General features: G+C 41.9%; 1 protein-coding gene across 2 annotated transcripts in view; it reads right to left on the bottom strand.

Annotated features, from left to right (window-relative positions):
- The window catches only part of DNAH1 (dynein axonemal heavy chain 1), a 1,058,897-nt gene that overhangs the window by 83,963 nt on the left and 949,318 nt on the right, over positions 1-25,616 (bottom strand). For both annotated transcript variants that reach the window (XM_029599497.1, XM_029599496.1), the window contains exons 70-72: positions 20,066-20,236; positions 19,635-19,814; positions 8,824-9,000 (exon numbers count right to left, since the gene is read on the bottom strand). In XM_029599497.1, coding sequence (XP_029455357.1) covers positions 8,824-9,000; positions 19,635-19,814; positions 20,066-20,236 — 528 coding nt within the window. The remainder of the gene's footprint in view (positions 1-8,823; positions 9,001-19,634; positions 19,815-20,065; positions 20,237-25,616) is intronic.

Here is a 25,616-nt window from a genome sequence, read left to right as displayed (position 1 = left end):
AATAGACATTTTAGAAGAAATACTAATGGATAATCTTAATGAAATTAAGAATTCTGTTAAGATGTTGTTTTTCTTTGGTAGACCATAAGTGTAGGATTTCAGCCCTTTCATCTCCTCTACTCATAACAGATTTGTCAGTCACTCAGTGCATGCAGGGCTCTGTAGTTTGATCCAGCTCGGGAGTAGACACCCCACCCCTCCTCATCATAACATGCCCAGACATGTCTTAAAGTAGGGGCAATTTCAAACTTGTTTGGGGAAGTGGGGACAATGCAGTTTTGTAATAATTTCTTTTTCTCCATAGTATGCATTTAACATTGTACCAGAACACTGTAAAATCTATTTTTTTCAAAATATTTTTTTTTTAAAGTGGTCATGTCTTAATATAAACTTCAAAAGGGAAAAACAATATTATAGATCTGAAATAATCCAATATGTATTTTGGAAAAGTAATGTATAGAAATGCATAAGCAGTTTTTAAAACCTGTGTATGTATGAAAACTAGTCACATATACAAAATTTATCATTTTAAGAAATGAAAAATTGCCTAACACACACCAACACACACACAAAAACTGCTGAAAATTTGATTCATTTTTTCCTACTTTATACTCCAATCTTATCCTGATTACTGCTGTGGCTCTGGAGGGGAGCACCGAATTTCCTGTATCAGTTCCTAGGGTGACATACATTGCAGTGTTCCTGTGGGTGGTTTTGTTGCATCTGTAAGTGGATGTGGAAGAAGCTGGAGGCATCTCATATGCTGAGTGGTATATAAAATTTTTTTGTTGAAAATTCCTTAGTACATATTGTAAAAACCTGAAGTGTTCAATTTCAGCCTCCACAATCCCTTCAGCTTTTTCTGCATGCTACTACGAACCAAACTTTTGTTTTAGGAGTTTTTATAAGCACAGCACCACAAAATTTTTGATCATAGGCTTTGAATATACACAGACAGACAGACAGACATACACTGTCCGCTCATGTTGATGTGACTTAATGCAGCAGGGGAGGTGAAAGCCAAGGCAAGCCAGGAATGTTGCATGCTGAGGTCTGTTGTTTTGTCTCTATCCCTTTCTTCTTCTCCTCTCTTTGCTCCTAAGGATAGATTACACCACTTTGCATCTCCCTGTCATAATATGCTCAGGCATTTCTTTGAAGTAGGGACTAAAAGAAGCACAGAGATAAAAGTGGCAACCACACCCCCGCCACCCTTCCCATGAGCAAAAAGGGGCAAAGTGTGGGCAGAATGTCAAAGGAGTGGCAGAATGTCAAAGGAGTGGTCTGAATGTCAAAGGAGTGGAGCCAAGGCAGAGAAAGGGGCAGGGCTTGGACCAGGGTGAATGCTGATTGGCTGGGAGGTGGGTCCAGTTGGTGGGGCTTAACCCAGAAGTAGGAGGGGCCATATGTCAAAACAAAAACTGCCAAGTGCTGTATCCGTAGATTACTCATAATGAGATTATATATGTTTTTAACTGTACTGTTCTCAGTCTTTGGTCCCTGAAATCTGGTCTTTGAGACCCTTAAACAGGACTGATTTTCAGAATACCTATAAAAAGGGCCCAATATTCAGCCATTATCTGTGCCACTAAATATATCCGGATAACTCAAAGTTAGCCAGATAAGTTTATCCAAAAAGTTTGGGGTGGGGTACAATAAAACATATACAGTTTCATGATAAAAACAAAACAGTCTAAAACAACATTACCATGCTACAGGAGAATACAAAAGGGAGCAATCATAAAGATCTTAACCAGTAACAGTGAGAGAATCTAAATATTGGTACTTATTAGCCAGAAAGTAGCTCATCTCCATTATGTCCCTGTTTTGTTCACCACTTAACTGGCTAACTACTTAGCCAGATCAGTAGTTGTGCAGCTAAGTGGTAGCTGCTAAACACAGCTGGATATTCAGATGCTGTCACTTAGCTGGATAAATTGGAACTTTATCCAGCAAAGTGTCACCGAATATCGGATCTTAAATATCTCAATTATCCTGAAAATAAGAACAGTTTAGGGATCTCAAAGATGATGTTAGGGAAGCACTATCATAAATAATGTTTATCTGCCTACAAATTATTAGACTAAGCAAGGTGAAAGGAAAGCAGTGAGGGGAGGGGAGGAAAGGAGGAGAATAAAAAGAGATGCTGGGTAGGAGAGCAGACAGGAGGACCGGACTCATTAAGAATTTTCTTCCATTTTGTGTTTATGTGAAACACATTTTACAGTAAGGCTAAGAATATTCTAGAAATATTTTGTATGTTGGGCTCATAAGTGGTTCCAATCTGTCATTATAGACTCAAAATACTTGTGATGGAAGATGTGCAGAAGAGAAAATGGGAGGCATGAGGTATGCAGTTGAAGAGGAGAGAAAAATATATTAGCTTAGGTAGAAGATATTCTTAAAATGCCTTTATAATTAGATACAGAGGGCAATTTTCATAAGCTATTTACCAGATTTTTTTTTTAAACGTTATGGGGTACATTTTAAAACACAGCGCGCGCGCGAACAAAAGAACGCTGGAATTTATAAGATATGCGTGTAGCCGCGCGTATCTTATAAAATCCGGGGTCAGCGTGTGCAAGGGGGTGGACATTTGTGCAACTTGCGCGTGCCGAGCCCTGCGTGCGCTGCCCGTTCCCTCCGAGGCTGCTCCGAAATCGGAGCGGCTTCAGAGGGAACTTTCCTTCCACCCCCCCACACCTTCCCCTCCCTTCCCCTACCTAACCCACCCCCCTGGCCCTATCTAGACCCCCCCTACTTTTATCTGAAAAGTTACTACTGCTGCCGGGCAGTAGTAACTTACGTGCACAGGCGCGGCAGGCCCCGACTTAGGCCGCTGTGTCGGGGCACTCGACCACGCCCCTGGACCGCCCACACGCCCCTCGAACATGCCCCCGATCCAAAACCGCACCCCCTGGCCACGCCCCCGACTGCCCCTTTTTGCAAGCCCCGGGACTTACGTGCGTCTCGGGGCTTGCGTGCGCCGCCGAGCCCATGCAAAATAGGCTCAGCGCGCGCAGGGGGGTTTTAAAAGGGTTACGCGCGTACCTTATGTGCGTATCCTTTTTAAAATCCGGTCCTATATTTATTCATTTTCAAAATAACACCACAATGCTCTTCAAAACAAATAAAAATGCTAACAAGGTTAAAGAAAATTAATTTTCAGTAGCACTTATAATAAAGTCCATAAGGAGGAGGAGATCCATTAGTTCCGGGCCAGAACATATAATTAAGAAAATAAAATACGAAATCTAAGAAGAAGGATTTACTTAGATTTTTACCTCTCCACATATATGTGTATTGTTCAATTACTTATGTACTTTTGCCTGCAATGAGTGGAGACATGCCGGAGTGAGGGATGTAATGTACACACTCACACAGTTTGGTGGGTTCTTTTTCCTTAGGTAACTTGCAGATGGAAAAGTACGTGCATACTTTCCCTTTGAGAATTAGAGTAACAATCACAGGAAAAAGTATCAATTTTGCAACTATCCACAGATTTTGTTCCCAATAAGCATTAGGCAGTTGCCTATGTAGATGAAGTAGTAAGAGGAATGGGAAGGAAAGAAAATGTTTGAGGAAAATAACATTTTTCTAGAAATTTCTTTTTATTTATTAGACAAGTTTATCTAAGTTTCTGTTAAGACTTTTCTGTATTACACAGCTACAAGTTACACAACCTTGTTAGTCCTCTCTATAATGTACTCATAACCAACCGAGGACTATAAAGTATAATGTACACTGAGGGCACAGACAGTCTGTTATGTTTTGTAAGGTTTGGGTGGACCCTTGAACACTGTGGCAGCTGACCACGCCCACAGGGGGAAGTCCCGTGAGAGGCCACAGGTCAGGCTCAGCTCTGGACACACAAACACAGATTATATCTTTATTTAGACAGTTTGTGAAGCCACCAGAGGTGGCGGTAGTGAGTAGAAGATGGAGCCCGGCTGGGCTAGTATTCCTCAGGGCGCTGGAACAGCGGTTCCTCCGGTAGCAATGCTGTAGTGAAAAGAACTGAGAGAATGAGTACAATAAGACATTCACAGAGTCCCCAGTATGGAGAAGCCCCGAGATAGGGAGAGCTGGCCCTCGAGGAGCGAGTACCAGATCCCTGGGAGCAGAGACTCATTGACAAGTACTCACGCAGCAGTTCCACATAGGAGATGGCACTGGCGCTGGAACGGAGGCAGGTCCTCGAGGAGCGAGTACCTGGTTCCAGGGAAACAGCTCTGAGGAGTAGAAGAAGATTGGCAATACGGCCCGCATGCAGGAGGTCGCTCCCGGACCCCCGCTGGACTTTTGGCAAGTCTTGTGGGGGTCAGGAGGCCCCCCAAGCTGGCCAAAAGTCCCTGGGGGTCCGGGAGCGATCTCCTGCACGCGTGACGTCGGGAGCCAGGAACCAAAATGGCGCCTGCGCTACCTTTGCCCTGTCACATGATAAAGGCAAAGGGCCACCGGCGCCATTTCTCAACGCAGCTGTGGCCAGAGAGCTGGAGATCGCGCTGGGACCCCCCCACTGGACCCCAGGTAATTTAAAACATTTTGGGGGGGTTCGGGAGGGTGGGGGATTTGTTTTAAAGGTTCGGGGTGGGTTTTAGGGTTGTTTTGGTGTGCCGGTTTTCCCGCGCCCTATTTAACAATACAATACAAATGCCCCTGACGATAAATCGGGGGCATTTGTATTGTATTGTGCACTTTAACGATTTTGGACGATTTTAAAATTATCTGACGATAATTTTAATCGTTCAAAAATGATTCACATCCCTAATGTCCGGTATCTTTTATGTAAGCTGGGAACTGAATTGGGAACACTTGCAATTGCAATTGAAAAATTATAAAAATTAAAAACGGCATACACAAATATTGAAGCAATAACCAATAATATATGGTTCCATCTTACATAAGTGATACCAGACATCAGTGTACATTATACTTTATAGTCCTCTGTTAGTTGGTTATGAGTGTATTACACAGCTAACAAACTCCAAAGGATCAAAAAACATACAGATGTTCTTATTCAAAAGCCATTTAGACAAATAACGTAATAGCTATCTGTCTAAATGGTTTACCTGGCTATATTTATCCTTTATCTGGATAAATTCTAGCTGGGTTAACTAGTTATATGGCTAAAATTTAGCTGGATAAAAAGGGGGTGTTCCGAGGAGGAGTGGAGTTAGTCACATAAGTTAAGCAGCTAACTGTGGTTGAGCCATAACTGGCGAGCTTTAAGATAGCTGGGTATATTCAGCGGTGCGACTGCACCACTAAATAAGGATGTGTTTATCCGGCTAACTAGCTGAACCACACTGTGGCTGAAAATGAACCCCACAGTATACCAATAAAATCACTTTTCAAATATACTGTTAATGTTGTTTATGCAAGAATATATTTATTTATTTTATTTATTTATTTAAAACTTTTCTATACCGTCGTTTAGTAGTGCACCATCACAACGGTTTACAGTTAGGCACAAATATGTGGTTTCTAAATTATCCATAGGGTGCCATTATTATACGGTTACATAGTTCAATAATATACTCTAAATGGGGAATGGGTGTGGTTACCATTTACGATTAACTGTCTCATTTAATACTTAATTGTGAGAAGATAATAAAAATAAGCATTTCTGCTTTTACTTGGTGACTTCCTGCTTTGTGTATGTGTTGTTATTCCGCTACCTAAAAGCATTTCACAGTGTGAAATGCTTTTCTGAAGAGCCATGTTTTTAAGCCTTTTTTGAAGAGTTTTAAGTCCTTCATTAGTCTTAATTCCAGTGGTAATGTGTTCCATAATAATGGTCCTGCCAAATATAGTGCTCTCTCTCTAACTTGGGTCAATTTTGCTGTTTTGACTGAGGGTATGGTTAGCAGTGCTTTGTTGGCTGATCTGAGGTTTCTTTGAGGGACATGTAATCGTAATGAGGTGTTTAGCCAGTCAGAATTTTCATCATTTATTAGCTTATGAACTGTGCATAATGTTTTAAATTGAACTCTCTGCTCTATTGGGAGCCAGTGTAGATCTGCAAGTGTTTGGGTGATATGATCTCTTCTGCCTTTACCAGTAAGTATTCTGGCGGCCGAGTTTTGTAGTATTTGCAGTGGTCTGATAGTGGTGTATGGTAATCCTAGGAAAAGTGAATTACAGTAGTCCGTGCTGGCAAATATTAATGCTTGTAGTACTGTACGATAGTGTTCCTGATTTAATAAGGGTTTTAGTCTTCTAAAGACCATTAGTTTGGCGTAGCCTTCTCTTGCTTTTATTGATATGTGCTGCTTAAGGCTCAGTTCCGTGTCTATAATTACTCCTAGGTTTCTAGCTTTATCAGTTAATTATACTGATTTGTCATTTTTAAGTCGAATGGGATTTTGAATTCTTTCGATGTTTTTTCGTTCAAGATGTATAAATTCTGTTTTTTCAATGTTGATTACTAGTTCCATTTGGTTTAATAGTTGTTTAATTATGTCTAGGTATAACATTGCAAAGTTTAGTGTTTTTTCAACTGGTAGAATTAATTGAATGTCGTCAGCATATATGTAGTGTATGATACCTAGCCCAGCCAGTAGGTGGCAGAGGGGGAGCATGTAAATGTTAAACAGGATTGCTGAGAGTGCTGAACCCTGGGGGACTCCTGTCTTTAGTGTGATTTTGTCTGATACTGAGTTTTTTATCTGTACCTGATACGATCTATTGTTAAGGTAGGATGTGAACCATTTAATTGTTTTGTTTTGTAATCCAATTTCTTCCAGTCTTTTCAATAGTATGTCATGGTTTACTGTGTCAAATGCTGCGGACAGATCTAGCAGTATATGATTTCTATGTTGCACAGTAGACTAAGCCCACAACATATCTTAATCTAAATTGAATAGTGTGTGATCTCCAGTGGTCCAGATTTTGGGAAATCTGTATGAACAACTTCTGGAATGATATCATTTGACAACAGAAATAAGCATATTCATCAACAGTGTGCTGTACTGACACAAAAGTAAATCATCTGTACACACCAGATTGAAAGTGTGTGGGGTAATCTGTGAATGACACAGGGGAAGATTTTTAAAGGTGCACGTGCTTCCTGGCGCGCAAACATGGATGCGCTGATTTTATAAGATGTGTGTGCCGGCGTGCGCATGTTATAAAATCTGTGGGCCGCGTGCACATGTGCGGGTGGTGCACGCAAGGGGTGGTGGACTTACACAATTTCTGTGTGGCCTTCCCCAGTTCCCTCCCTTCCCCTCTCCTCTCCTAAACCCTTTTTGCTACCTTTTCTTTTTTTTAATTTTTTTGCTTATTGCTCCATTGGAGCTGAAGCAACTTGAACACGCTGGCCAACGGCCGGCGCATGTTTCCCCAGCAGAGCAGCAAATGGACGCTGTATCGGCCGCCTCCAGCCCCACCCCTTTCCTTGGACCCAGCACTTCTGCACATAACGGGGGTTACGCGTGTGGTCAGGTTCCTTTGAAAATGCGCGAAACCCCTGTTTTTCACATGTGCAATGTTTTTCAAAATCGACCTGTTAGTATATTAAAAGAACAGAGAGGGTAATTTTCAAAAGGACTTATTTTATTTATTTATTTATTTATTTAGCAAGCTCTTATACACCGTCGTTCAGACTGGCCATCACAACGGTGTCCATGTATAAAACATAAATAACAATAAATTAGATAAAGAGCAATTATTCCTAAAATCTAGTAAATAAAACAAATAAGCGAATATAATAGACAATTAAGAACTTAGTAAAATACAATCCACTTAAAACAATTTAAATATACATTAAAATACTTGCTGTATATATTATAAATTCCTCCCTTTCAGATGTAAAAAGTTAAGTGCCTGATGTTGTGTAAATAAATGCTTAAAATGGTATTAAAATGATATTTAAGATAGCTCTCATTCAATGCCTCCAAATGCGGTTCTAAAAAGCCAGGTTTTCAAATTCTTTTTAAAAGACTTTCTCTCTATTTGGGTTCTTAACTCCACAGGCATCTCGTGAAGATCAAACTGATTGGTTAAACACAGCACTTAGATTACATAAACCTCAAAGAAACTTAAGATCACCCAATACAGGTCTGTTAACAATACATCGGTAAAATCAGCTCCTCTTAGTCAGGTAAGAGAAAGAAGTATCTCCCTGGCTGGCCCAATTGTGAGGATTTATGTGCTTAAAACTGAATTTTACACGTCTAAATGTACTTTATGCGCATATGCAGGCTTCTGAAAATTGCTACAATATATGCTATTGAATTGCTAATAGATTTTACGTGTGTAAAAACACTTTAAGCAATTAAATAGGCTTTTGGAAGTTGCTATGATATATGCTACTTTAATGCATGTAAATCATTTTGAAAATTATCCACCAAGGGGGTCAAGATAGCTCCTTCCCAGGAGCTGCTAGAGATTGCTACTCACCTTGAGCATCAATAAAAGGTATCGGTCTGCAATATACATGGCTTCTTAAAGAACTATGATCAGCTTCAGGTTGTTGTTTCTGATCTCACTGTAAAGCGGGGATAAATCTAGTCCAGGAGTCATGGATCCATTAAGCATAATAGAATATGCCAAGCAGTACAAATTATTCTTTTAGCTCTAAAGAAGATTTAAAGATCTCTTCTTCATAGAAAAAAAGAGGCTGTTTGAAACTTGTGAGCAGCAGCACTATTCATCAAGATTTCAGATGCAATTATTTTTTTTCATGAGTTGTACTGATCTGTCTGTAGTCTCCAGACTTAGTAGAGAGAAGTGAAAAATGGAATTAGGGAAGAGTGAGATGAGATGGAAAAACAGAGCAGATTAGAGCAAGGGGAGTATGTTCTAGAAATTTCTTACATTGAGATCATAAGAAGTATTGATCTGTTTGTAGATCCCAGATTCTGAATAGATGTGATTTTCCTGAAGCACATCTGGATGATAGAAATCCTCTAAAATGTTCATGACGCAGCGTCTGTCCCAGTCATCTGTCACTCGACCTCCATAGTTAATCTCGCCAGCTGTGTATTTCAGAACCTGGTGAGGCAAACAACAAAGATATCTAACTAGTGGGGCCCCATGATATAAGAACAGTCTCTAACCATCCATATGCCTTGTGCTTAGCTCTGTGAGATGTAGATTGGCACTGTCAGGCATAGAACATAGAGTACTAAAGAGTTTGCATGACTGATTATTTGAAGTTATTAGTGCATTCAAAGGTTTTAAAATGGAGAAATTGTATTGCTTTTTAATTTTCTTTCCATGAATTATGTCCCTTATCAGCAGATGGAGGCAGAGCACAGAGTTTTCTCTGAGACATTATTGCCACTACTTAGAGGTGATGCAGTACAGAGAAAATCAATATTCCTATGACAAAGCATTAAACAGATCATAAACATGACAGAAATATTCAAATTGTTAAGGTTCACTCAGAGAAAAAAACAGGAACAAAATATGTCAGATGACTGAACAGGAGATAGCAAATAAAGACAGAAGAAAGGAGAGGAGAACTACCCTCCATAATAAATATGTATAAGATATTTGAAATTATCACATCTCTCCTATAACACCACAACTTCCCGGGAGGGTCTTGGGATTGGTGTAGCAGGATTCATGAAAAGAAAATTAACAGATAATAACATTTCGTAAGAATATAAGAATATAAGAACTTGCCATACTGGGTCAGACTAAGGGTCCATCAAGCCCAGCATCCTGTTTCCAACAGTGGCCAATCCAGGCCATAAGAACCTGGCAAGTACCCAAAAACTAAGTCTACTCCATGTTACTGTTGCTAGTAATAGCAGTGGCTGTCAACTTAATTAATATCAGGTAATGGACTTCTCCTCCAAGAACTTATCCAATCCTTTTTTAAACACAGCTATACTAACTGCACTAACCACATCCTCTGGCAACAAATTCCAGAGTTTAATTGTGTGTTGAGTGAAAAAGAATTTTCTCTGATTAGTTTTAAATGTGCTACATGCTAACTTCATGGAGGGCTCCCTAGTCCATCTATTATAAGAAAGAGTAAATAACCGATTCTCATCTACCCATTCTAAACCTCTCATGATTTTAAACACCTCTATCATCTCCCCACTCAGACGTCTCTTCCCCAAACTGAAAAGTCCTAACCTCTTTAGTCTTTCCTCATAGGGGAGCTGTTCCATTCCCCTTATCATTTTAGTCACCTTTCTCTGTACCTTCTCCATTGCAATTATATCTTTTTTGAGATGCGGCGACCAAAATTGTACACAGTATTCAAGGTGCGGTCTCACCATGGAGCGATACAGAGACATTATGACAACATTTTCCGTTTTATTCACCATTCCCTTTCTAATAATTCCCAACATTCTGTTTGCTTTTTTGACTGCCGCAGCACACTGAACCGAGGATTTCAATGTGTTATCCACTATGACGCCTAGATCTCTTTCTTGGGTTGTAGCACCTAATATGGAACCCAACACTGTGTAATTATAGCATGGGTTATTTTTCCTTATATGCATCACCTTGCACTTATCCACATTAAATTTCATCTGTCATTTGGATGCCCAATCTTCCAGTCTCACAAGGTTTTCCTGCAATTTATCACAATCTGCTTGTTATTTAACTACTCTGAACAGTTTTGTGTCATCTGCAAATTTGATTATCTCACTCGTCGTATTTCTTTCCAGATCATTTATAAATATATTGAAAAGTAAGGGTCCCAATACAGATCCCTGAGGCACTCCACTGTCCACTCCCTTCCACTGAGAAAATTGCCCATTTAATCCTACTCTCTGTTTCCTGTCTTTTAGCCAGTTTGCAATCCACGAAAGGACATCGCCACCTATCCCATGACTTTTTACTTTTCCTAGAAGCCTCTCATGAGGAACTTTATCAAACGCCTTCTGAAAATCCAAGTACACTACATCTACCGGTTCAACTTTATCCACATGTTTATTAACTCCTTCAAAAAAGTGAAGCAGATTTGTGAGGCAAGACTTGCCCTGGGTAAAGCCATGCTGACTTTGTTCCATTAAACCATGTCTTTCTATATGTTCTGTGATTTTGATGTTTAGAACACTTTCCACTATTTTTCCTGGCACTGAAATCAGGCTAATTGGTCTGTAGTTTCCCGGATCGCCCCTGGAGCCCTTTTTAAATATTGGGGTTACATTTGCTGCCTCCAGTCTTCAGGTACAATGGATGATTTTAATGATAGGTCACAAATTTTTATTAATAGGTCTGAAATTTCATTTTTTAGTTCCTTCAGAACTCTGGATGTATACCATCCGGTCCAGGTGATTTACTACTCTTCAGTTTGTCAATCAGGCCTACCACATCTTCTAGGTTCACTGTGATTTGATTCAGTCCATCTGAATCATTACCCATGAAAACCTTCTCCATTACGGGTACCTCTCCAACATCCTCGTCAGTAAACACCGAAGCAAAGAAATCATTTAATCTTTCTGCGATGGCCTTATCTTCTCTAAGTGCCCCTTTAACCCCTCGATCATCTAATGGTCCAACTGACTCCCTCACAGGCTTTCTGCTTCGGATATATTTTAAAAAGTTTTTACTGTGATTTTTTGCCTCTACGGCCAACTTCTTTTCAAATTCTCTTTTAGCCTGTCTTATCAATGTCTTACATTTAGCTTGCCAACATTTATGCTTTATCCTATTTTCTTTTGTTGGATTCTTCTTCCAATTTTTGAATGAAGATCTTTTGGCTAAATAGCTTCTTTCACCTCTCCTTTTAACCATGCCGGTAATCGTTTTGCCTTCTTTCCACCTTTCTTAATGTGTGGAATACATCTGGACTGTGCTTCTAGAATGTTATTTTTTTTAACAATGACCACGCCTCTTGCACACTTTTTACTTTTGTAGCTCCTCCTTTCAGTTTTTTTCTAACAATTTTTCTCATTTTATCAAAGTTTCCCTTTTGAAAGTTTAGCACGAGAGCCTTGGATTTGCACACTGTTCCTCTTCCAGTCATTAAATCAAATTTGATCATATTATGATCACTATTGCTAAGTGGCCCCACCACCGTTACTTCTCTCACCAAGTCCTGTGCTCCACTGAGAACTAGATCTAAAATTGCTCCCTCGGTCGTTGGTTCCTGAACCAACTGCTCCATAAAGCTATAATTTATTCCATCCAGGAACATTATCTCTCTAGCGTGTCCCAATGATACATTTACCCAGTCAATATTGGAGTAATTGAAGTCTCCCATTATTACTGCACTACCAATTTGGTTAGCTTCCCTAATTTCTCTTAGCATTTCACTGTCTTGGCTCAAGACCGCCCCAATTACAGAGGCATCCACCTCGACCTGAAAGGGGTGGTTTGGGTCTGGATGGTGAAGGCAGGATACAGCTAGGAAGGCTTCTTTGAGGTGATGAAAGGCTGTAATGGCCTCCAGAGTCCAGTTTCGAGTATCTTTGCGCTTACGGGTCAATGCTATAAGAGGAGCCGTCAACGTTGAGTAATGTGGAATAAAATGGTGGTAATAGTATGTGAATCCTCGGAATCGCTGGAGTGCTTTAAGACCCACGGGCTGTGGCCAGTCTTGGATTCCTTTCTGTTTTTCAGGATCCATCGAGAACCCCCATTGTGAAATGATGTACCCAAGAAAGGGCAGACTACATTTTTCAAACAAGCATTTGCCCAATTTTGTGAACAGGTGATTTTCACGGAGACATGAATTGTGCGAACATCGTTGCGGTGCAAAGCCAGATCCTTGGAAAAGACAAGGATGTCATCAAGGTATGTCACAACTTTAATGTATAATAGGTCTCTGAAGATTTCGTTAATCATTTGTTGGAATACTGTGGGCGTGTTACAGAGGCCGAAGGACATAAAAAAATATTTGTAATGCCCATCTCTGGTGTTGAAAGCGGTCTTCCAGATGTCATCAGGGTGAATACTCACCAAGTTGTAAGCTCCACATAGATCCAACTTGGTGAATATAGAGGCTCCATGTAGATGGTCAAATAGTTCAGAGACTAAGGGCAAAGGATACTTGTCTTTACGGGTAATCGCATTTAGGCCGCGATAATCAATACATGGCCTTAATGGTCCATCTTTTTTTCGTAACGAAGAAGAATCCTGCACCGGCAGGAGATGTAGAGGGATGTATGAATCCCTTGCAAGGTTCTCTTGGATATACTCTGTCATGGCCTTGGTCTCAGGAAGGGACAGAGGATACGTATGCCCTCGGGGAGGCGTAGTCCCAGGCAGAAGTTCGATGGGATAATCAAACCTCTGAAGAGGTGGTAGAAGGTCCGCTTTTTGCTTTGAAAACACATCTCCAAAGTTGGCATAGGGAGCAGGTATGCCTGAGGGTGTGGTCGCCAGAGGAACCATGGGTAATAGCACCATTTTGTGTAGACACGTCTAATGGCAGGTGGAACCCCATTCCACCAGCTGGAGTGACCCCCAATCGAATTCAGGGGAGTTGACTCCCAGATGAATGAATTTCTTTAGTACCAATAGTTTGATTTCTTAAATATGAAGGGTGCCAATATGGAGTTGAACTGGCTCTGTGGTCAAAGAAATACATCCAGGTAACGGTTCTACATAAATGGAAGCAATGCACAGAGAGGTCTCAAGGGGAAGGGTTTTTATACTCAGAAGTTGAACTAGATCCTTGAGGATAAAATTACCTCCAGCTCCGGAATCCACCAGAGCAGGAACTGGAAAGGACTGGGAGTCCCAGATTAAAGTGACAGGCACGGATAATTGAGGGGCCAGTGACATTACGCCCAAGTTCAGGACCCCAACTGAACTTAGGCCGGGAAGTTTCCCGGACGGACAGGGCAGACCTGTAGATGATGGCTGGGGGCTCCGCAGTACAGACAGAGGCCTGTTTGTCTCCGCCAGAGGTGCTCTTCTGGGGACAGATATCCACTGCCCAACTGCATGGGTTCTTCCGTCTTGGCCACAATAGGGACCCTACTGGAGGCAGGGCCGATGGCTGGTGGTGAATGGGCGCGAACCCGAGAGGGCTTCTTGGGCATCCGATTCTCCAGGTGATGCTCTTGGAGATGATGATCAATTTGGCCTGTTAGATCGATAAGATCCTCAAGAGAGGAGGGGATCTCCCAAGCTGCTAATTCATCCTTTAGTTGCAGGGAGAGTCCATCCAGGTAGATAGCCCACAGACAGTCTTCCTGCCAGGTGAGTTAAAGTCTGGAATTCGATTATATAATCAAATAGGCTTCTTTGGCCTTGTTGGAGATGTAGCAAATTAACGCTTGCCACGGCATGCTGCCCAGGATTGTCAAAGGTCTGCCGAAACACGGCCACAAATTGCGACAGTTCCTGTAGGAGGGAGTCCTATCACTCCCACAAAAGTGAAGCCCAAGCCAGCGTCTTCCCTTTGAGATGAGACAAAATAAAGGTGACCTTCGTTAGTTCATCTTGAAAGATGGAGGGCTGCAGAGCAAACTGCATGTAGCATTGGTTAATAAACCCTTTGCAGAGCTTAGAGTCACCATTGAAACGAGGTGGAGCTGGTAGGGCCAGCAGGGCTTTAGGAGTGGAAGGAGCCGGCTGTTGAGAAGAAGAGGCTGGCACTGGAACTGGGTTGCTGGATAAGGCATCGAGTCGGGCATGTAGATGCTCAAGGGAGGAGGCCAATGCCCTGAGAAATTGTTGTTGTTCTCATACCCTTGAGGCCAGGCCAGGAATAGTCTGGAGGGGACACAGTTCCGCCGGGTCCATGGCCTTTGCAACCTGTTGCACCAGAGGTGGACCCTTGGGCCGAGGTGGGGTTGAGGCAACCTGTAGGAAGGATCCTACGGGTCCACACCGTTGGCAGGTGGAGTGGGCTGATGGACGGAGGCTGGCTAGAGCTTCACCAATACCAGCCCTTGTTCCCCGCGGGTTGAACCTTTGGGTTCCGGGCCAGCTGGACTTAGGTGGGCCTCCGTATGTCGTCGATGGAAGGATCGAGGTCAGCCCAAAGACAGCAACAGAGGAGAGGAGATGAGATGAGGCGGAGTCCCAAAGATCCGGGTGCCAAGAAAACCAAAGTCTGACAGGGGGCGCCCGAGAAAACAGGTCGAAGTCTCAATAAGTCAAGTCCAGGAAGTAGACTGAAGAGGTGTCATAAGGCAAGCTGGAGTCAGGGCCAGTGGCAATCTGGAAGCAGTGGCAAGCAAGGCTGTGTTCAGGACAAGGAGCGAGTCGAGGGCGTAGTCAGACAATGCAGAGATCCTATTCTGGAGAGAAGCAACGGAGTAGTCAGGCAATGCAGAGGTCCGGGTCTGGAGAGAGGCAACGGAGTAGTCAGGCAATGCAGAGGTCCTGGTCTGGAGAGAGGCAACTGAGTAGTCAGGCAATGCAGAGGTCCGGGTCTGAAGAGAAGCAACGGAGTAGTCAGGCAATGCAGAGGTCTGGGTCTGGAAAGAAGCAACGGAGTAGTCAGGCAAAGCAGAGGCCTGGGTCTGGAGAGAGGCAACAGAGTAGACAGGCAATGCAGAGGTCTGGGTCTGGAGAGAGGCAACAGAGTAGACAGGCAATGCAGAGGTCTGGGTTTGGAGAGAAGCAACAGAGTAGTCAGGCAACGCAGAGGTCTAGGTCCGAGAAAGCAATCCGAGGATAGACTGAGGATCAGGAACACAGGAGTGAAGAAACCAGGAACAGGAGTCAACGAGGATCAGGAACACAGGAGCGAGGAAACCAGGAACGAGAAGAATCTCTCAAGAGGCAACGAGTACTTGACCAGCGAGGAAACCTTTTGCAAAGGCAATTCTAGGAAGCAGAGCCCGGGCTTAAATACTGGAGGCTCCGCTGACGTCTTCATCCGGGGCTGCAGCTCGATTCCCGCCACGGACCCTACTTAAAGTGCAGTAATGTGTGCGTGCCTAGGGAGGGGCACAGCGATGAGTAGCGGTGTTTCTCCGCAGGCCGCGTGGGAAGGCCCAGTGCGGAGCACCAGAATTCGTAGCTCAACCGGAGGCACCAGGATCTATAGCTGAGCCGGAGGCACCAGGGGCAGCCCGAGGACGGAGCCGGCGGCCTACCGCCACCAGAGATGAGGGACCAGGCACTGGATATACTCGAGAGAGGTGAGAGGGCCGAGCCGCGGGTCTGCCACATCCGGCACACGTAACAGACAGGTGTTTTTAAATATATTTATAAATGATCTGGAAAGGGGTACAACAAGTGAGGTGATAAAATTTGCGGATGACACAAAATTATGCGGAGTATTTAAATCTCAAGTGGATTGTGATAAACTGCAGGACGACCTTTAAGGCTGGAAGATTGGGCATCCAAATGGCAGATAAAATTTAATGTGGACAAGTGCAAGATGAAGCATATAGGAAAAAATAACCCTTGCTATATTTACATAATATTAGGTTCCATATTAGGAGTTACCACCCAGGAAAGAGATCTAGGCATCATAGTGGATAATACATTGAAATCGTCAGCTCAGTATGCTGACGCGGTCAAAAAAGCAAACAGAATGTTAGGAATTATTAGGAAGGGAATGGCGAATAAAACAGTTGATGTCATAATGTCTCTGATTGCTCCATGGTGAGATCGCATCTTGAATACTGTGTGTAATTTTGGTTGCCACATCTCAGAAAAGATATAGTTGCACTGGAGAAAATACAGAAAAGGGTGACCAAAATGATAAAGGGCATGGAATGGCTCCCCTATGAGGAAAGGCTAAAGAGGTTAGGGCTGTTCAGCTTGGAGAAGAGATGGGATGGTTAATGGGGGATATGATAGAGGACCTCGATCCTTCCATCATGAAAGGACTTGAACAGGGAAATGTTAATCAGTTATTTACTCTCTCAGCCATTAAAATGACTAGGGGGCACTCCATGAAATTAGCAAGCAGCTCATTTAAAACAAATCATAGGAAATTCTTTTTCACTCAACACATAATTAAGCTTTGGAATTCATTGTCAGAGGGTGTGGTTATGGCAGTTTAAAAAATGTTTGGATAAGTTGCTAGAGGAGAAGTCAATAAACTGCTATTAATCATTAAGGAACAGTAACAGGATCTATTTAATGTTTGGGTACTTGCCAGGTACTTGTGATTTGGATTGGTCAGTGTTGGAAACAGGATGCTGGGCTTGATGGACCCTTGGTCTGACCCAGTATGGTATGTCTTATGTTCTTAACCTATATTAGGTTGACAGAAAGATCGACCTCTGTTCTCAGATAGTCTTCGTGGCTTTTGATCTCCTAGACTCTAAATTAGTTCTTCCAGATTTTCCCCAAACAGTTACTTTCCCTTAAATGGAAGTTCTCAGCCATGACTTGGATCATGAGACTGCTGCCTAGTTGCGGAGCCACAGTTCTAGCCACTATGCCTAAAGATACAGACTTGAAGAAATTCTGAGAATGTTGCTGCTGATTCTATTTGGGCTGCATCTTCACTCTCCAGGAGCTGTTGAATTCATCACGATAATGTCCATGCCACCATGTTGTTGCAAATAACGTTAATATTCAAAATCATTCATTCCAGTAGCATCAGTATGATAGGCATGATATTACAAACATACACACCTCAGCGAGCACTAAGATCTCAAAATAAAGGTCTCTTGACTGTTCTCACAATATGGAGCACACATCTGATGCAAGTAAGAAATTGTATGTTTTCCATAGTGGGCCCAAAACTTTGGAATTCTCTACCTGAGATGTTAAGATTGATACCAGACAGAGATTTAAACGTGAGCTAAAAATATGGCCTTTCAAAAATGCATATAATCTAACTTAAGAACATCAGAATGTAGAGAGCTACAGTAACAAGAATGACATGAGATACTAACTGAAGTATGAGGAATAAATTTAACAAGAGAATATAAGAATCTCAATACAAAGTACTAATATATGAAATTTGTTATATTATCTTATTGTTCTGTACTTTTCACCTTATGTCCTAGATCTTTAGTTAATATGTATTGGAACATTTCATTTGATAGATGTTATTGCATGTTTATGAATACTACTCTGTAACTCATTATTTGCTGATTTATAGCTATGAATGTTACTTTTGTAAACCATTGTGATCATTACATGGAACGACGGTTTATAAAATGTCCAAATAAATAAATAAATTTGGACTGCATTGGTTGTTGAACACATACATGCTCTGGGAGCTCAGTCTTCCTATCCTGCAGTTCCTTAAGCAAAGTATTACCCTCCACTGGAATAGTGTAATTCTAGTAACCCAAGGCATCTGAAATAAATGCTGGACTCTTTCCTGAGGAAGGTAGCTGGTCAGGCAGAAGATCTACCCCAGTCCTGCCTGTTCTTGGCCCCTGCAGATGACCACATGCCTGACCTGTCTGCTCCGGCTTCCTCCTGCCTCAGGGGTATAACCAAATTGGGCAACCTGGCCATGACATTGTCACTCATAAAAATGTTGAAAAGAACTGGTCCCAAGACTTATTTCTGAAACACACTACTAGTAACGCACCCACCCTCCCCTCCTCAAAGTAAACTTTGTCACCTCCCACTCAACCAGTCAGTCACTCTAGGTTCCATAGCAAGGGCAATCAATTTATTTATAAGTCTCCTGTGCAGAACTGTGTCAAAGGCCTTTCTGAAATCCAAGTACACTACGGCTAGTGCTCTCCTTTGATCCAACTCTCTGGTCACTCAATCAAATAAATTGATCAGATTCATCCGACAAGATTTACCTTTAGTAAAAGGTAATCCATTAAACCAGAAAATGCACTACCCTCTGTTTTAGCTATGATTCTATTAATTTGCTCACCACAGAGGCCAGACTAATCGGCCTAAAGTTCCCAGCCTCCTCCACACCCACTTTTATGAATAAGAACCATATCTGCCCCTCTCTATTCCTCTGGAACAACTCCTGACTCTAAAGAAACATTGAAAATGTCAGCCAGTGATGCTACCAGGACTTATCTAAGTTCCTTTGGTACCCTTGGATGTATCCCACCTAGCCCCATCGCCTTATCTACTTTGTTTAGTTAGCCCCTCATGATCCCACTGTTCTGAAAATCAATTAAGTTTTACCTTACTTCTAATCTTATTTGTATGTGTTTTATGTGGTCCTGCTCCAGACCCACTGTGAACACTGAACAGAAGTATTTGTTAAGCACTTTTGCTTTTTCCTCATCAATCTTTACATATTCCTCCCCTTCTCCTTTGAATCTCTCAATGTCACTTTTGTACTTTCTTGTATCACTAACATATCTAAAAAAGCCTTGTCCTCTCATTTTACTTGCTATTTTTTCTCCCATTTGAGTTTTTGCATTCCTGATTACTTTCCCAGCTTCTCTTAGCTTTTCCAGATATTGTTGCCTGTCTTCCGTTTGCTGTGATCTCTTGTAGTTTATGAATGCTAAACTTTTCTCCCTTGTCTTTGCAGCTATGTCTAGAAAACCATAGTGGCCTGTTTTTCCTCTTTCCTTTATTTACTTTCCTAATAAAAAGGTTAGCTGCCTTTACAATATCCCTTTTAGTTTTTCCGATTGCTCTTCTACTTCCCCTAGATTTCCCAACCAGTTAACAACTTCTTGAGGTACTCCATCATTTTAACAAAATTAGTTTTCCTGAAGTCTAGGACTCTTGCCTTTGAATGAACCGGATTCCAGATGATGAAGTACAACATCAGAGATACTATCCCGATTGGTAAGCACTAGGTCCAGTATTGACCCCTCCCCTGTGTGGATTCTGTAACCAGTTGATAGAACTCCCACCTTATAAGGGATATCCTCATATTCATCCAGGAACATCTTTAACTGGCTAATGCAGATACGGAGGTCTCCATCAGTAAACTCATAGGGAATGTTGAAGCCCAGCGGTCCAAATTTCCTTCGCTCCAGGCTGTTCCCATGGAAGAAGCACAAAGACAGCAGCAAGGACTTGAACTCAGAAACCTGTCAGGCACAGTAGCACAGGCATAAGTGAGACTTCTGAAAACCACCACCCATTGTTTAAAAGCCTCTAGCCATGGCACTTTCAAACTCAAAATTATTATTATTTGTATAAAGCTACCAGGCATACACAGTGCTTTACAAAGCAACATAAACTATAGCATTTTAACATCATAATCTCAAAATATAGCTATCCAAATTTCACAAATAAGTTGGGCACACAGTATCTGCACAGTATTTGTCTCTTCTTGTACCTTAGAGCAGGAGTTAAGGAATTCCTCATTGAGGCTCATATATGACTTCAGTAAGTTAGCTTTGACCCCTCGTGGTGGCTCAATGGTCATCTTTGAACTATTCTGCAGGATGGACACTGGGAACTGGTTACTAGGTAAACTGGTCAACCAAAGTCGAAAATCTCGATGCACCTAAAATAAAACTTTCATGTAAGATCAATATTTACATTTAAGGAAAATGGAGATGGCTTGGTGGCTTTGACCATCAGACTCATTCTGATTCATTAAGCAGCTAAGGCCTGGATTTTCCATTCTCGAAGAGAATGGTGACTCCAGCGGTAACGGGGGGTGGGGGTCGAGCCTGCGAAAGCCAGCAGCGATCGCACCACCGCGGTGTTATCGCTGCCGGCTTTCGCACCCAATAGCGCCACCTTGAAAGGTGGCGCTATTGGGCGCAGTACTGGCGACGATAACATAACTTACCTTATCCCCGCCAGCGAAGATACCGTTGCGTCTGCCTCCTCGCTGCCCCGACTCTTCCCCTCACCACCCTGACTCAGCTATTACACGCGTAAAGGGACTTTCCGTGTGCAATAGGCTTAGAAAATGACCCCCTAAAGTTGATATCACACCAAAATAAAGAGGCACTCCCTAATCAAAATAACAGTACATCAAAAACAGAAATAAAATTGCTTACCTGTAATAGGTGTTCTCAGATGACAGCAGAACTAGTCACACATATGGTTAATGTGACCTCTGTTGCATGCCAATGAGAAGCAAGTTTTTAGTAAAATCTTTTCAGTCTCATGCAGGATTTACTGGGTGTCTATGGCCCTGCAGCTCTTCAGTTTCTAGGGATGTGTACAGGGAAATTTTTCGTTTACTTGAAGTTAAAACAAAACTTTTCCATATTTGTTCTGAAATACCTATTCATGCCCTTTGTTTTTGGAAATTTATGCATATAAAACATGTATGCTCACAAACCCTGAAAAGAAAGAGAAGGAATGCATATTCCTATCTGTTTCCTGTCTAGCCCACCTTAAAGGATGAGAGAAAAATAAATGACAACTCTCAGTGGGGAGGTGGATGGGTTGTGCAATACACTAATTTCTTGTCAATTTTTTTTCTGACAAGTAGGGGTAATAAACCATAAAGATGGGTATACTTAGATAAGGATGGTCTATAAAAAAAAAAAAAAAAGGAAAAGACAACACATCTAATCGCTAAAAGGTGAGCAAGTTTTTGTGAAAAAAAATTCCCTTTTTATGTTTTGGGAGGTTCATACTCAAACACAAAGATGCCAATTTTCCAAAAAGGATAAAATGGATAACTTAACTAGCCAGATAAGTTATTAGGTATATTCAGCGGGATAAACATCCTATTAAATATCCCTGAATAAAATTATCTGGCTACCTTTAAACTGGATAACTTTAAATCTAACTGGATATCTTTGAATATTACCGGTTAGGTTTAAAGTTATCCACATACATGTACTTGGATAACTTATGTGGCTATATTCAAAGAATACAGCCACATATGCACCAACAGAGTTTTTAAAAAAATCAAGTCTGGACCAGTGGCCAGGACCTCTCTTGCCTAAGCTCTCCGAAATGTGGTTAAATAATGGTGGGCCAAAAGGCCCAAGTAGACAAGCTAGACTCCACTTTTCCCCCTCGGCAATTTATGTTTTTTTTCATGTAAGTGTAATACAGCAATACTTGAAATCACTGGGAACAGTATGCTTGTACAGAGATCCTGGTGGCCCTTGGATCACACGTCGACAAACTCAACATTCAAATAGAAAGCCACACCGACTCCTTCAATACTTTAGTAGTGCAAAAGAAGTCAGTGCAAACCGAATGTGCATTCCTCACCGAAAAACTAGAAGACCTTGGAAACTGCTCACGGTGGTGTAATTTGATGATTCGGGGGATGCCAGAAGACACAGCCTACAGCGATGCTATAAAAATCTGTACTTTTCGGTATTTATATACACTTCTGTTATATGTTTGTTTTCCACATGCTGTACTTTTCACCTCAGTGTTCAGGATAATGCTGTTTGTGGAGTTAAAAAATGAATAAAAATGTTTATTTTGGGAGGAGGGATAAGAGTTAAATGGACTAGGAAGAGAAAAATGAACATAAGAGTTTTACAAAAAATATGCTGTATGTAATCAGATATATACTTTGTAATGTTCATTATTTTATGCTTTTTAAAAAAATAAAAACAGACTTACCAAAAAATTTTTTTTTAAAATCTGTACTTTCTTACTTACTGCTAATGAAGCTGGGGAAACATCAACCGATCGCTCCATCTCCACGATCAAGATTGAACAGGCCCACAGAGCTCTGGGCCCCAAACCTGATAATTAGGCCAGCAACATCATCTTATGCCTTCATAGCTTTTCCCAAAAGTCTCTCTTTTTTGATGCAGCAAGGAAACAATCTGAGTGGCAATGGGAGGGACACTATTGCTATTTTTAATGACCTTCTCCGTCCACCTTCCGCAAACATTTTGAGTTAAGAAAGGTAACATGTTCCTTACGAGCTGAGCATGTCTTATATTGATGGACTTTTCCCTTTAGCCTGCACTTTGTGCTTAAAGGTACTGCTTTTCAGGTGAAATCTGTATCGGAAGCTGTGGAGGCCTTCAAGCAAGCAAATTTATCTATTAACTTTGCAGTGCTTAAAATGGCACCTAGCGCGCCAAAAACAGATACCCATCCAAGATGGCAATGAGCAGGAAAGGGAGGCGGGAGGTTGCGCTGACAGTCGGAGAACTTGCGTTCGGCTCTGATGGACCAGGGCTGAAGAATCTAACTGACTAATTGGCCTTTGGGCCATTTCTTCTCTGGATTAGTTAGTATTTGTACTAGCTTCGCTACTGAGGCATGCAATAGCTGTTGTTAATTATGCAATGCTTCATTACTGTACCCTTTTAGCTTATGTGATGGAAGAATTTCTTGTTCTTTTCTAATATATTTTTATTGGTTAATTGGAGGGGGGTTAGCTGTGACCCCCATCTCAATCTGCACCCTATGTCCCCAAGAAGAGGAGAGATCTGCCAAAGAGGTCAGGTGAATCATGTTCTGGATAGTGGGAATTTTGTGTTTGTGTGTAGGTGGGGTGGGGGGTTATGTAATACTCATTTATCATTGCGCACAAACATTAGCAAATCAGTTTGTCATTTTTTGTGTAGTTGACCTGAGCACTTTGTTATGCATAAGGGTTGCATGGTATTGTATACTTCTTAATGGCAACCCAAATTTTTCTCTTAATGTTAAAGGCCTTACTACTTTTCAGAAACGCCAGCTATTATCTCAAGAGTTAGCCTATCATAAGGCCTCTATTATATTTTTGCAGGAGACCCATTTACGGAAAAGGCATGAGCGTCTCCTTTCCTTTAAGAATTATCTCCACAAGTTTTTAGCGGGAGCTAAATATTCTGGTGTGGGCATCTTAATTTCCACCTTTTTTTACACACGAGGTGCTTTCTCAGCTTTCTGACATCCATGGAAAGTTTCTTTTGGTAACAATTCACACTAGTCAATTTATACACACCCAATTATGATCAAAGCTCCTATTGGAAAGCGGAAAAAAATTTTACTTTCTCATGCAGAAGAGCTTTTAATCTTAGGAAGGGACTTCAATCTCAGTAGAAACCCAATGTTAGATAATTTGCACCAGGCCTTCTCGTCCTTGCAGGGGTGAGGGAAATGTTCTCCTTACTAATGGCCCAATGGAGTTTAGTGGATATATGGCAGCAGAGATATTCTAATTCTCACATATATACCTTTTTTTCTTCCTCCCATGGATGTTATTCCCGCATTGACTTCTTCCTTATTGATGTTATTTCAGAACCAAGTGGTGGGGGGTTGTATTGGGAATATTACGTGGTCTGAACATGTGCCTACCAGGTTTGATATTCTTTTTCAGGATTTGGATTGTGGTCAACGCTTTTGGCAATTGAATAAGAGTCTCCTGCACTCGGGCCATCGGCTGCCAGTAATCAAAATGGCGCCGATAGCCTTTGCCCTTACTATGTCACAGGGGCTACCGGTGCCATTGGTCAGCCCCTGTCACATGGCAGGAGCACAAGATGGCGCCGGCCATCCAGTGCTCCTACCATTTGACAGGATCCGGCCAATGGCACGGATACCCTGTCACATGGTAAGGGCAAAGAGACATCGGCGCCATTTTGATTAGTGGCAGCCGACGGCCCGGGAGCCGGAGGACGGCCCGGAGCGGGAGATCGCGGGAGATCGCTCCCGGGACCCCCAGTACCTGTAAAAAGGTTTTGGGGGGGGGGTCGGGAGGGTGGGGGAAGCTAAGGGATTACTTTTAAAGGGTCAGGGTGAGTTTAGAGGTTATTTTTGTGTGCCTTTTCCCCGCCCTCCCCCAAAACGATAAGGGAACCCCCACGATCAATATCGTGAGGTTTTCCTATCATTTTGGGGAGCCCCCAATTTCTGACGATTTTGAAAATATTGACGATATTTTCAATCGTCCGAAGCCCGATTCACATCCCTAGTAGTTCCTAATATGGAATCTAACATCGTGCAACTACAGCAAGGGTTATTTTTCCCTATATGCATTAGATATGTGCATTAATTTTTCCAGAATTAGGCAATTTCAACAAAATTGCCTAACACGGCATGGTTCGGGGGAACCAAAAAACGAATGGAATTTTTCTGAAATTTCATGTGCACTAAATTTCGTGTGCTCTAATTTTAATGTGCACTAACCTGAAAATTGGGGGCCTTCAAAAAAAAAAAAAGAAATTTCCCACAGGAGCCCCGAAAACTAAGCCTGAAATGATTTTAAAAAATGATGCACATTTCTAATATGCATCACCTTTGTGGTGGAGGTGGTGCCCCTAGTGGCAGGTCCTTTGGGGTGACTTCAGGCTTGGAAGCTTATTCTCAAGGACTGCTGCAGCAGATTCCTTTGCAACAGAGTCAACACTGAAGTTTTCCTGCGAGTAATGCTGACAGTGTAATCTTTAGGCAAGGAGGCTATTGGTTAAAGTTACTTATGTGGGAAGTCCCTCATAAAGTTAGGTGATTGAGACAGGTCCGTACTCATTCCATACTAAAAGTAAGAGTCACCTTCCAGGCATGGCACCCTTTTGCCATAACTTAAAATAAGGTGTTACACCCAGGCAGTAGCTTCATTTAGTGCTCTGGAGTTTATTGAAACAAACTTCACAGAAGAGAAGTCACTCACTACATAAAAGTATTGCCTGAAATGCATTTCCACCCAATCAATGTGAACTTGGGTTTCCTATCCTTTTAAACCAATGATTCGTTAAACTAAAACAACAAGCTTCTTTCTCTATGCTCTACTATGCTTTCCTTCCACATACATATAGGCAAAACTGGTTTAATACAACAGCAGCTCCTAATTCTCCCAGATATAAGGTAGTGCTGGGAAAACCCCATTAAAAGAAAGATTCCCTAGGCCAGCTGCATAGCCCTAATTACAACTCTCAACACCTGCCATAGGTTAATACTACAACCCTTTTTACACAGCTACTAGCTCATAGGGTTGTTAACTCCCAAAACATTTCCTT

Source organism: Rhinatrema bivittatum, chromosome 4 (genome assembly GCF_901001135.1).
Source record: "Rhinatrema bivittatum chromosome 4, aRhiBiv1.1, whole genome shotgun sequence".
NCBI classification, from domain to species: Eukaryota; Metazoa; Chordata; class Amphibia; order Gymnophiona; family Rhinatrematidae; genus Rhinatrema; species Rhinatrema bivittatum.
The sequence above is the reverse complement of the archived record's forward strand: the minus strand, read 5'-3'. Positions and strand labels throughout refer to the sequence as shown.